Source organism: Acipenser ruthenus, chromosome 7, assembly GCF_902713425.1.
Source record: "Acipenser ruthenus chromosome 7, fAciRut3.2 maternal haplotype, whole genome shotgun sequence".
Taxonomy (NCBI): Eukaryota; Metazoa; Chordata; class Actinopteri; order Acipenseriformes; family Acipenseridae; genus Acipenser; species Acipenser ruthenus.
In genome coordinates, this window is record NC_081195.1 from 24030275 (window position 1) to 24044554 (window position 14280).

Genomic DNA, 14280 nt, shown 5'->3' on the forward strand with positions numbered 1-14280 from the left:
GAATCATATTTCCATTAAGAATCGGATGATTGGTCTTCATACCTTGAAGAAACGTAGGTATATTAGTTATGCTAAAATTAATAACAGAGATTAACGTAAATGTAATGAACAGTGCAGAAATTCTGTAGAACTGCTTGGTAGTTGAGCATGGCAACAGGTAAAAGTCACTAGCCCAAGGATATTAGTGGTATTTTGTACATGACTCAAATTCAGAATGTGTTTGTAGGGTTACTGGTTGGCATTTGTCAGTTTCAAACTCAGCTCTGTATATGTAAGACCATTTTTTTATACATTCTGTGTAGGTGTATTTCAGAAAACTGGCATATGAACACTTGAATAAATTCTCAACATAATACAAAACTGCCATTGTACATATAGTGCTAGCCAAAGCCAGCTATTCACCTGTCGCAAGAGTGTTGCAATGCAGTAATTAAAAAATGTATCGGCTTTGCAATCCTGTTTTTTCTGACTGGCATTGAATCAGCTGCACTTCATTAGTCCTGCCAACAGGTGGCAAAAGAGCAGGAGAGAGCGCTGTGGACTTTAAGACTAAGCTTGAATGACAGCCGTGCATTTTGTCCGAGCACAGCTGAACTACACGTGGTTCACGCTCATTCAGACTGTTTTACATATCTCTTATCTTTAATGATATGTTTCCTTGTAATTTTAAATTGCATATAATTGACATTCTGCATCTCCGTGCATCTCTGCATCTATAATTTTATAGTTACAACAAAATGTGCAATTTATTGGGGGTACTTCAAAAAAGCAATAATGTGGAGCTTAATGATCCATACATGTATATGACACATGAGCCATACCTTGCACTTGCTCTGATTTAAAGGGTGGTGATTTTTAAATCAATTGCATGGATCCTGATATTTAAGTATTACACTAATAGCCACATCAGTACAAACTGTATATATAAGCTTTTTGAACTTATATATAGAGGGTTTCCCAATTGACTTGTCCAGTAAGGCAATCACTGTTGCTTCCCATGAATAATGAAACGCTTGTGTTCTAAAAGCTAAAGGCGCACAGAACCATAAAGGCTGTGCTTTGCCACTGAAATGGCATTATGTATTCTCCTCACGGTTTTGAAAAAACACAGCTCTGAGGCTAATCAGCCAGCAAACTGGGAGCAACACCACCCTGGTGATGTAGTGCGGTGAGCGAAGAAACTCTGCATTATTGATATCGATCAAGCGTAGGGCATCTCCGTGGCAGAATGATGTATAGCAAGCACCTGGGAAAAGGGGAATTTGCATTTCAAATACAGAAGTTAAAATAACCAGGGGACACCTGGAGATACAGCCACTGTGTCATCATAACAGAAACGCGAGCTGAACCGTTCCTGTACTGTTAAGTTGACATTAAAGGATAAATGAAGGTTTTTATTTTCCCGTTAACTGATAATTCTGTCCCAGTGTTCAGACTGAATGTCATTTTAATTTTTTTTTGTACATTGCTTTTACTATTTAACCCTTTCAGTCCTGAATTATTTTTGACGAGGTGTAGAATAAAGTCCTTTATTGAGTATACATCTCTGGCCAAATGTTTTGCAGCACCCTATAGAATTAACTAATTTTGCTTCATAAAATCGAATGAAACCTGCTGAACAATGTTACGTTAACATATTGAATTACATACCGCTTTATAGTTTTCCATATACTTGACGAAAAACTGAAAACAAACAAAAAATGTGCCATTCCGAAATCTGATATGAAATACTGTAATACTATTATGGCTTCTGGTAGATATCATTTTGTAGTTTCGTTGATGACATGATGTTAAACAAAAAATCTAAATTATGTTCATATATATATGTTTTTTATTATTATGTCGCACTCCTAAAATTTTAGGTGATACAAAACTTTAGACAAGAGCTGTATTTCTACATTACTGCAGACTGGAATTGGAAATTAACTGATATGAAAGTTTTCCCAGGACACCCCTCAATTGTCAGTCTCTTCTTGAGAGTGGTCCGGTGCTGAATAGCAGGCAAGCAGAGGGTGTTCAGGTCAGGACTGAGGTGCTCTCTCTTGCAGAGATGTGAGTTGAAGGTGTCATAATGTCTGGCAACACCTTACCCAACTGCTGTTAGTGCCATTGTACATCACTTTTCATCAACACAAAATCTACAAACATCCCTATTGCTTGAACTGCAGTCTAGTCTAAACAAAAGCACAAAGAGAACACCAACAGGCTGTCTATAGAAGTTATTATATTTAATCACATTTTCTATATGATATCACGCATAGGCTACAGTTATTGAAAACATGCTGTTGCTGCAATTTTGGTTTATTTAATCTAACCCACAGCTTTAAATTATAAATTATATAGTTATACTGGGGCTGAATGGGATTGATACTATGGGATGGGGTAAATATGTCATGCAATACATTGAGTGCTTCTATTCTGATGCCAAATTGTGTTGTCTTTTTTTGGGGATTTAGTGTTGGAAAGAGTCACTGCCACTTCAATACATTTCAGTCACAGCATTAAATCTGTATGAAAAGAATGCACTACATTTTCCAGGGGGCAAACATTAAGCCACAATAGTAGCACATATCAAAATGATATGATCTGGAACTGAAAGAAGCACATGGCATCATACGTGCAAAACCTGGCAACCTAATAGCTTCAGTGTCAGATAGTGAACTGAAACAAAATGCATGGAACGAAAATATCAATAAATCTGTTCATATATTCTACAATCGACGTTCCCTAATATGTAATCAATTACTGTACATGTTTAATATCTTATGTGTGTTGTGCATCATTCTCTATGGTTTCTCATTTTTGCCGTGCTTACTCCTGCACTACAGCAGTGCTTCTGAAAAGACTCCTCACCGCTGATCGTGGGGAACATCAATAGGCAGAACATCGAGTCATGTGTTGTACAGCCCTGTTTCATGCCATGTGGTCGTAAATGGGAATACGGATTTAGCATGCTGGCACCCAGTCTCACAGAGCAGTTATTTCATGAGTACAAAACTGTTACCTTGAAACAGTCCCTCCACTGTGTTTCAATTAGTTTCAAAATCAACTGGAATTATACTACCCCCTGCACAGTTGATGGTAAAAGGGAATCGTTCTACTGTGAATTAATTAAATGCAAAATTATCTGCAAAGCTGTGTAACAGAGCAAGATTATCCACACTGCTCCTTTAGGCTCTGCACCATCCATACTCTACACAGAATGATGCTTTTCAAATTACCACACTGTGCCCCCCACTCTCCATGCCACAGTTTCAATGCATGTTTAAATTTCCTCCAGCAGCATCCAAGCTTGTGATCTTCAGTCGTACTTCCTGCTGTGCGTCCCACATACTCATAGACCAGAACTCCTTCTATAGCTGAACAGGCTCCTGAACAACATGGGTTTAAATGTAGAATCAAGTACTGGCTCTGATATCTTAAACTGTCTACTAAGCTTCAAAAGCCATTTTAAAGGTGTTTTTCCCTTCCCCCTTTCCTGAGCCCAGACCATCTGTAGTTTAAGGTTGGTAATTATGTTTGAGCTGAGATTGTTGATTACAAAGTAATACACATTTGGTGTACTGTAACTATGCATAATAACATTGTCATTATGTGTAAGTACACATGCATTTACTAAGTAACTACTACATAAATACACAGTAATTAGAGACTCTTAATGTAAAGTATTACTGAATTTTCAACACAAGGAAAGGGAGGGGAATGTTGCTACTGCTTCCCATATAAAAGTTTACCATAGTAAACTTGCAGTTTTCCCATGCTTTCAATGAATGTACTATGCATTTACCATAGTGTACCATTGTTTGCTATGGTTTTAAATGTGATTTACCCCACCTCTCTGTGCTTTACAGTGCTAACCAATCCCGTACCATGTGTTCACTGTGTTTCATTACATTATGCTTTTACTATGGTAAACCTCTGAAAGGGCAATCGTTTGAAGTGCTTACTTAAGGTTTAATAAATGTTTGTTTCTGTTTTAATTTAGATGATGAGGACGCCAGAACAACAGCAATACAGATAGAAATGACAGGTAAGAAAACCTAAAGGCAACCAAAATGTGCATATCCAGTTTTGCTGTTTAAATACAGGTGTGCCCTTTTAGTATGTAACTAAATGTATACAAATCTTTTTATTTTATTTTTTTAGCAAGTTGGGGCGTACTGATTTTACAGCATCGGTTCACGAAGTAAAAGTAATTTCCTCTTGCGCATCAAATTAGTTTGGGTTCTAACTCCGTGAACAAATGCTACAAGCGATCAAGTGGTCCTATTCCAGAATTGCCCAAGCAGCTAGGGTTTCAGTGGTCAGCATTATCAGCTTTTAATGAAATACCCCATTCTAGTCCAGGCAGTGCTTTAATGATATTGATCATGTTGAAATACTGTCACAGCAGTGAAAGAGATAGCCAGTGTTCCTGCTGAGTTTTTCAGATCTATGTCCAGGAGGGGTGTTTAATTAAACATTCATACTGTACTTAAAGAGTAAGTAGCGGGGTTCCAAATAACATAGCGTTGTACATCCCGCGTGTTGCTACAACTGTTTTAACATCCTGACAACTTTTTACCCTTACCACTTTAAACTCTGTTTCAAAGCTCTTTTTAAAATGGCCTCCAGATCACTGCAGGAAGAGCAAAAAAAAAAAAAAAACACATAAGTGCTCTGGCTTTTCTGTTCCGTATCATGGATCATTATTGCTGTGCTACTTACATGACAATGTGGACAATAATCCTTACACTATCAGTGCACTAGAGCGGCCATTTTGAAAAGAGCTTTGAAACACAGTTTAAAGTTATAAGTGGAAAAAGTTGTTAATAAAATGACAGGTACATTATTTAAACATGTGGGGATGTATAATGTTATATTTTTCAGAACCCCGCTACTTACTCTAAGTACCTTGGTGTTAAACTGAGTAAACATGTGAAGTACGGCAAAAAAGCTGCACTTCTGCTAAATAAGAAAGCCAAAAGGGTATTGTTTGCATGTTATACACCTGGTTATCTAAAAGTATGTTGTAGATACATTTCGTAACATTTGCATTTTCAAAATAATTGCTACTGTACATTGTTAGTATTTTTAATTACTGTTTGTGTACGTTTGCATAATCTATTTTAAATGTCAGTATGCTATAGATGTTATTTAACTTTGAGACCTGCATAAGACAGGACTGACTCTTGCCACCCCTTGCCTGTCACATGATCAAATAGTTTCTAATGGTGCCTAACGCTCACTTTATGTGCAGTATAACCAATAGCAAATGCAGCCTACAGAAGTCAATAAACATTGTAAAAGTCGATCGATAAAAAGTCCTTGGAGGTATTGAAAGGGATACAAACGTGGCAAACAAGAATGTTGATTCACAGTTCTGCAGATAGCAGGTCAAAGATCCAGTTATTGGGGGAACATTATTGCTGCAGGGCTGTTGTCTCTGTACCTTTTAATTTCCTTTCACCCTCTTCATTCTTTCAGTTTTTAGATCCCCAGATTTCTGAGACAATTTCTTGCTGTACATAACTATTGTTGCATCCGTTCTCCTCAAATAATATTGTTGAGAAAATGTGTTACAAAAGTGGGGCCTTTTTGTAGGTTACTGATTTCAAATGTGGACTGTTATGCATTGATTGTGTCTGTCTGTCTGTCACTGTCTCTATGGTGAACACCTTTGCCAATAAATAATCTAATAAACGGCTGACTTCATAGGTGTGTGTAGATAGATATAGATAGATAGATAGATAGATAGATATATTAGTTTTGTTTACATGTACATTAAGGCACATGTGTGCACTGGTTAAATTGTACCTTGAAAGAAACAGCCTTGCAGTAGGGAGATGCACTTTGTATATAACCCCTAGCATCGGTTAGGACTGGGTAAGAGGCATACTGTTAAAACCAAAGGGATGCAGTGTGCTTATGAATATACTCTTATAGTGACAGAGCACAGTGAATATTAAACAGTATTTGCTATATAAGACAGGTGCTTCAAATATTGCATCCTTTACATTTGTGAGGAGAGCTGGGCAGTCTATAACTCCCTCCACCCCATGTTAGGCTCTAAACAAGCATGGCTGCCTCTTCAGAAATTCAAGTACTGGCATAGGTACAGGCATATTGATCATTTGCTTAATTGTGAAGGAAGAACGATAATTAAGCTGCTACAGCAACCTCTTTGAGAATTGATTTAATTAAAGCCGAGTGTGCTGGCAATCTTCATCTGGCATCTGTTAAGAGAAGCCACTAGTCCGCTAAAATGAGGCAAGGTACTGAATAATGGGAACATGGCCTTGGTGGGTCGCATGTAAGAAAATGTGTGTCAGCTTTTTGAAAGCGATTTGTAGCTAACAAAATAATACCATAAATCTTGTTTTGCACTTCCATTATCTACATAGGTTATGAAAGAAAAAAATAACTTTTTCTTTCATTTTAAAACATATCTGGTACTACATTAGGTGAAATAAATCTCTGTTTGAAAGTCATGTTTCCAGAATTTAAAGCCCTGGGAACACAAAGCCACTTTTTCAGGAACAGTAGCTTGAAACCAGGTTCCAAGAGACTGGGAGACCTAGTTTGGTGCAACATTGCTGTATAAAACCCTAACCTAGTCTCCTGAAACAAGTTCCAAGCCAAAAAAAGTGGTTTTGTGTTCCCTTAGCTTTACACACCATAGATTACCAATTTGAATTGTTCCAAGTGTATTGATGTAGTGATTGAGAATACAATGTAGTAATGGCTTTCTGCATGAGGTATTAATTATGTTATTAATTATAAGTTCTGCATTATGTGTATGTGCGTGTCTTTTTATAGTTACATTTCTAATCATTATGTTTAAATTGTGTGTGAATGTGTTGTTGAGTTGTTTTAATGTGCTTATTTATTCAGTTGCTTTAATATCCTTTTATATTAAGTTTCTATACAGTATTGTGTAAGTTTTGAGTTCATTTCCCATTGGCAAAGCCAGATACATGCAGTTTTGCACAGCCTAACATTATTATTATTATTATTATTATTATTATTATTATTATTATTATTATTATTATTATTATTATTATTTATTTCTTAGCAGACGCCCTTATCCAGGGCGACTTACAATTGTTACAAGATATCACATTATTTTTACATACAATAATCCATTTATACAGTTGGGTTTTTACTGGAGCAATCTAGGTAAAGTACCTTGCTCAAGGGTACAGCAGCAGTGTCCCCCACCTGGGATTGAACCCACGACCCTCCGGTCAAGAGTCCAGAGCCCTAACCACTACTCCACACTGCTGCCTCATACTGTTCTTATCTTGTACAGTATACATGTACTCAAACATGACTCAAAGTCACAGATACTCTAACATGACTCAAAGTCACAGATAGTTGTCTGAGCTAAACACCAAAAGGCAGGTGACTAGCAAAGATATGTTGTACGTACCATATAACATTACACGTGGCTGACCCTGAGACAGGGGGAAGGTGCATTAAAAGACAAAATGGATGCGCCCTGCTCAATGTAGCACATGGTGAACCATAAGGTCAGACAGCACCGCCCCTTTCCCACAGAGGAAGTATGTGATAGGTTCTCTGTGTGTGATGAGAGAACGACTACCTCAATTATTGGACAGAAACCAGCCGGGTTGAAGGGGAGTCAACAATTGTTTACAAAGGTATAAATATCAAACATTCAGACACGTTTTGTCAGTCTTTTCATCTCTTTCGATTAGAGTCCATGGATATCCATGGTTTCTGATACAAACATATGCACTGAACTGTACTGACGCCTTGTCCAAAGTCAGTTTGAACCTCATGCTTATATGACTGTATTGAAGGTATACCTTTCTTGTATATAAAAAAAAAAAACATTTGTCAGCTTAATTGTTTCACTGCATACAACAATAGAATAATACAAACTTAGATGTTTGTTGCCAAATCAAACCTGACATAGTACAGAAAGCATATTTCTGTGCACTTAAACAACCTGGGGAAACCTGTCTAGTACTGTTAGAGGAGCCTGACAATACACAGCCAGCAAACTTGACTGTTAGTATTGCATCTTGCATTATCCTGACATTAACAAGAATGACCTCAATGTCAAAAATGGAACTATTTGACTTTTACTGAACTGAAGTTCATCTCTGTGTTCTCTTAGTATACTCTCAAATCTAACTATTTCGCATATGTGTAGTACACATTTCAGCAGTCCTCTATGCACAAACAAAGCATTCCAGATGGTCTACATTACCCAATATTTTTTTAGGGACATGCTTTTTTCTTTCTGTGACCCAAACTCTTGCCATTACTTCCAGCAGTAGGTGGTTATACATGAATAGTCATTCATACAAGATCGACCTTATTTGACTTACCAGAATCTAAGGTACCAGACTCATGAATCTAAAAAGTTTTCAGTTAAAAGGAAACACAATAACGCCAAAGCAGTACTAGCAGAGGTTGAATCCAAAATAGCTGAATATATTTATTTGAAATTGAATCAAGAAATGACCTTGTATGCAGTAGTGTGCAAACCTATTACAACACCTCAAATTTTGTCATGTATATCCTTTATATGCCTACCTGTATGAAAACCTCTGGGTGTAAGAGTGTCAATTTTCACTCAGTAATCACTCAGTGATGTAGAAACAATAGGCACTCATGCAAGAAAAAGTTATTTAGGCTTCTTAAAAAACTTCTAAAAAGTCTCCTGCCTTTAACATGTGTGGCTATGTGTTCCTTTTCTCTTACTGTTTAAAATGAATTGCATGGGTGGCCAATTAAAGTCATCAATTACATTAGACAATCACTAATTTGCCTATTTTGACAATGATTTTGACAATCCAATATTTTCTGTTCCAGTGGTTTGATTCAAGACAAGCATCAGCAATAAGGTGTTCTAATACATTTGCAAACGACTGTATTATGCTGATTTGATGTTGGACGTGACCTTATCATTGGTGATATGAATGGTCACTATCCTTAGCTTTTCCATGATTGTGTACCCTACTATAGATATATATCTTATAAGACCCACTAGGAACATAAGCAGATCATAGGATGCAAAGCTACAAAAGTATGTCATTGGTAGAATGGTCCTACATTGTGTCACAATTCTATGAACCAGTACACGCTGTTGGTTCTCTGTCACAGCGCTGCTATACATTTTGTTCTGGTAGTTCTTCATGAGTGAAATAACCACTGCAATCTGTAAACTTCCATGGAGTATTCTGTTTAAATAACAGGAGCAATGAAATAACAGGAGCAATAAAAAGTGTTTAAGCCTAATTTACCCCTGTGTGGTAATTAGGCAGTTTTGCCATGCTTTTCCCATGATTATACTATGCATTTACCATCATGTATCATCTTCCATGTTCTTTACCATACCTCCCAGGGCTTTACAGTGCTGCTGTACCATGCTTTGTTAAACTTTGCTATGTTTTTGCTACAGTGAACAGCTGAATTCAGAGAATCACTTTCCTAAGATCAAGCTCTGCAGATGCCTAGCCCCGTGACGTAATTTGCAACAGTGAATGCAAGACAGATTCCAAAAGGAGAGAGCAATAATATTCACTCAGCAGCACGGAATACGAAAAAAAACAAAACGTAATAAAGTCTAGATCATTAAACACTTGTTGTATAACAAGGCTTCCATCCCTGCTGAGCTTGGATATCCTCCCAGTGGTCTTGGCTCTGATGCGTTTGTCAGTTTCAAAGGGCTAGCAGGTTGATGCCATCCCTACCTGCTGTGTGAACTTTGAAAGCGCTTGGAAACGGGAGGAAAACGTCAGAGCTGAAAACAAGGAGCCTGTGTGACATACCTAAGCTGTCTGAAGGACAGAACGTCTCAGAAAACAGGGAAGACTATCTTGTGATACCGGCCTGCCTATTGTAGCACTGATCTGAGAGGTTTGTTGTGGACAACTGTCCTCTTAGGGCTAATCTACAGCTTCAAAACACAGCCAGATATCTGTTGTCTACACACTCTAAATCCCTCCCCTGGCTTCGAAGGGAAACGGCAGTCCGAGCCAATCCAATTTCCAATCTGCTTTCGCTAAGCCACTTAGGCATGCCTCTTGCTTATTAGAAAGGTATGCCTTCAGTATAGGAGCCAATTACTTGTGATGTAAGCGACTGTGTTGGGATATGAGGACTGGACAGGGGATGCATTCTGCAAAGGCGATTTCAATTTGAAATGGGTTGCTTATCCGCCCCTCCCTCATCAATTTAATATAAAAACAGCCACTCAAATCTACTTAACTCATTGCTATACTGCCTTGCTCCAGCAGGTGGCAGTCAAGTTGAGATTTTTAGGTTACTGCATTGGTAAACTTCGTTTCCTATATCCTTTGACAACTGCTAAAAGTGATTTGTTATTAACATAACAATTCCCTAAATCATGTTTAGCACTTACGTTATATAGGTCTCAAATGTGCAGTTTTGAAAGAAACACGTTACAGTACACTCTATATATATATATATATATATATATATATATATATATATATATATATATATATATATATATATATATATATATATCTAACATGATTAGAGACATCTCTGTTCCCATGCTATCATTTTAGATAGTGTTGCATGTCCTTGATCATTTCACTTGGAGGGTGAAATTTCCCCCACCCCTTCAACGGCTTCTTTCCTGTTATAAAACCAGCCTTTGCCAAATCCCTAGAGTAAGTTAAAGTGAAAAGCGCTGGCCTCGCCACTTGGAATGATATAGTGTGGCACACTGTAAGACTGCATCAATGATATTGATCACAATGCTCTTGGGTTAATGTAGAGGTTGATATAGCCAGTGCCAGGGAATGGGAACTCATTTTAACTTGCTGCTGTAACACACTGATATAAGGATCTGTCATTTTTATAGGACTGCATTGTTATGTCTGCACACAGGAGGGAGGGGTGGGACGACAAATGCTGATGTGATATTACGCAAAGGAATTGCTCAAAACACTGCAGCAAGAAAACATCTATATAGTTCAGGTCTATGGGTGGGGGGGGGCTGCTGTGCAATGAAGGTTAGATGAAAGCGCACAATCTCACATGAAAGAACCATACATGCTTTATATATATATATATATATATATATATATATATATATACACACACACACACACACACACAAATAGTGTGTATATTAGCTAGAAAGGGTTGTTCAAGGGAGAAGCACAAAGTAATTTGAAATGCACGTTTGATAGAATGGTTTATGATGCATAGTAGACCCTGACATTTCTTCAAATCAGATGGAAATTACATCACAATAAAATTTGCTACACTGTACTGGTTAATTGTTCTTATTCAACTATTCAGTTATACTATACATGAAAATACAGTGCTGGGGGTTTAGAGCCCTAATAATGAATGGGCCACTCCAATGGGTCATCTGTATCAGATTACTTACAAGCCCTTTTTCACAATCTGACCTGCAATACCCAGCACCAAATTAATGGTTCCATTAGCCTGATATCGATCAGTGTAAAGAACCGACCATGTGTATGTCCTTGCCTGTGTTTCCTGTCAAGGATTCTGAGGAATTTTCTTTAACAGGTCATCCTGCCAGGACCATATCACACCTTCAGAAATATCCTGATAAACCTGATTGCTCTTACCTGTATACAAGGGCGTCGTCCGTGGAGCTGTTGTACTGAACCTGGTACATCCTTATCCCTGGGACCTGGCGCTGTGAGGGCCATTTTATGAGTGCTGAGTTGGTGGTAAGTTCCACCAGCACTACCTTCCGGTCCTGCTGAATCTTGGTGTCATTGCTGGAGGTGGAGGTGGACTTGGCCGAGGTGAGAATATCCGAAGGCCCTGGTTCTGTCTCCCGAACCCGGCTAGTACTATTGGCGAGATGAGGAAGAGGGTTCACAACTAGCTCCACAGGGGCTGTTGATTCCCCAGCAGCATTGGAAGCGATGCAGGTGAAAACTCCAGTGTCCTTCACAGTGGCGATATTGATATCCAAACTCCCGTTATCATAGGAAACCGTCCTGGAGGTATTGGAAATGAGTTTACCTTCAGGGGACACCCAGTGGATGGAGGGATCGGGGTCTCCGTTGGCTTTGCACTTCAGGCTGATAGCCTGCCCTTCCATGACAAAGGTTTTGGGGGATTTCCTTGTGATCACCGGAGGGTCACAAATGAACTCCTCTTCGGGGATGGTCCAGAAGTATTTAGCCATCAGATCAGGAGGGGACGCACACGTCTCCAAATCGTCCTCCCTAGTTAGTCTTCGGAGCCAGAGGAGTTCACAGTTACAGTGCAGTGGGTTCCCACCGAAACTGAGAACCAAAGATGTAAAAGGAGAACCTTTAGATTTGGCATAGACAGGGATCCTCAGGAAGAGAGGATCTGGAGGGATTTTTTTTAGTTTGTTGGAGGTCATATCCAACCGGGCAAGCTTGTGCAAGTTGGCGAAGATCCCCTCGGGCACATAGTCTATCAAATTGTGGTCCATGTTTAGGGTATTGACATTGTTAAGCCTCCCGATGGTTTCCCAAGGGATGTGGACCAGATTGTTGTAGGAAAGGTCCAGGTCTTCTAAAGTACCTAGGAAATCATCAAAGGCATTGGGCGAGATGTCAACCAGCTGGTTGTTGCTGAGGATCAGGTGCCTCAAATTGGTCAGTCCTCGGAAGTGGTCATCTCCAACAACGGTTATCCGGTTGCTGTCCAAGTGGAGAGCCCGAAGCCCTTTTAGGTCGGAGAAGGTATAAGGCATAATCAGGCTAATGGTATTCCTGGAGAGTGTCAAGTGCAGCAGGCTAGTCATATTGGCAAAGTCTTTCCTCCGGATCACCGTTATGAAGTTGTCGGTGAGTCTCAGCTCTACTGTCCGTCTGTCGATGACTGTGGGCACGAAGAGAAGCCCAGTCCGGGCACAGAGGATGGCGAGGGAGGGGGAAAGGTTCTGGCACATGCACCGCTTGGGGCACACCTGCGCCTTCACTGATATGCTGAGCATCAGCAGGTACAGGATCAGCCTCTCCATGGTACAGCCAGTCTGTGAAACTGAAGGAGGAAAAAGACAAAATATTAGCAACATTGTGGTTAATGAAAATTATTGTCTATAATAGTCAAGGGGGTGTATGTTAATGATAGTTGGATGTTACATTTCCCTGAATTAGAGATTCAAATTAGGTTAATCATATGTTGTTTGAGGGGCACAATTGCAAACACCCTTATAAAAGTTTACCATAGTAAAAGTATTGCAAAGCATGATAAAGCATTGCAAGGTTTAGTAAAGCATATTAAAAGCATGGCAAACTATGGTGAACTATTATAATGCATTGTATCCATGGGATAACTGCAAAATTACCATGCAAATTTACTACGGTAAGCTTTTATTCAGGCAGTCTATCAGAAATGGGTAAAGGCAAAGATCTGACGGCATTTGAAAGAGGCAGGCTAGTGGCTGCACATCAAGCAGATGTCACAGCAGCAAGGGCAGTCATATTAGTAGGCATCGCCAAGACATTAGTCCTCATGAGTGAATCAACAATGGCAAAGCAAAGGGAAAGCTGTCACCTTCCTTATGGAGTTTATGCCATGTTGTATCAGGAAGGTAAATATGAGCCATCCACCTCCATTTCATGTTTAAAAAAAAATAACTGGCACTTCAACAAACGATTTCAGAGGTCCACCTAAGTTATTTTTATAAAACATAATCTGGAATTAAAAGCTTTGAATTGGGGCCAATGTTTCAGCATGTCATACTGAATGTGTTTAAATCTTATAAAAAATGTAGACACCTGTCATGCTCTTTTTTAGCAGAACACCTGCTCAGGATGTTTTCGGCAGAGGGGGCTGTAAACTAGTGCCCTGTGTGACAGGAAAACCAGATGCTGCAGATCCATGGAGCATAGCAAACAAAAGTTTCTTCAAATGACTTCCTCCACAAAACAATCTTTTTTTCATGTTTTCTTTCCTCAAACCCTTGCCTGCCTTGTTTATTTAGCAAATCAAATCAAAACACCCGTGTGGCTCAGCTCATAAATCAACCACACAAAGGGCCATTAAGTCTAACATTTTGAAGACAGGTGCTTTTTTTTATGCACAAGGCTACGTTTATCAATTATCAATTATATTACTTAATGCACTGTTTTGCAGACTGGCCCAGAGCATTAAAGGTAATTTCGTTGTTCTATTTTTATGCACAGAGAAAGACAGGGAGAGAGATTCAAAGAAGCTCCAGAAATGATGATTTCACATTACTGTACCGTGTAATGTATGTACTTATAATGGCATGGTTTTGCTGCTAATAACACTTACACTTTTCCAGTTTTATAACAAAGGCAT

At 38.9% G+C, this 14280-nt stretch overlaps 1 protein-coding gene across 3 annotated transcripts in view; it reads right to left on the reverse strand.

Annotated features, from left to right (window-relative positions):
• The window catches only part of LOC117415027 (leucine-rich repeat and fibronectin type III domain-containing protein 1-like protein), a 69340-nt gene that overhangs the window by 18023 nt on the left and 37037 nt on the right, over positions 1-14280 (reverse strand). For all 3 annotated transcript variants that reach the window (XR_004546347.3, XR_004546346.3, XM_059026674.1), the window contains exon 4: positions 11592-12993. Coding sequence is in view for 1 of the 3 variants with exons in the window: in XM_059026674.1 (XP_058882657.1) it covers positions 11592-12973 (1382 nt within the window). In the remaining 2 variants the exon portion in view is untranslated. The remainder of the gene's footprint in view (positions 1-11591; positions 12994-14280) is intronic.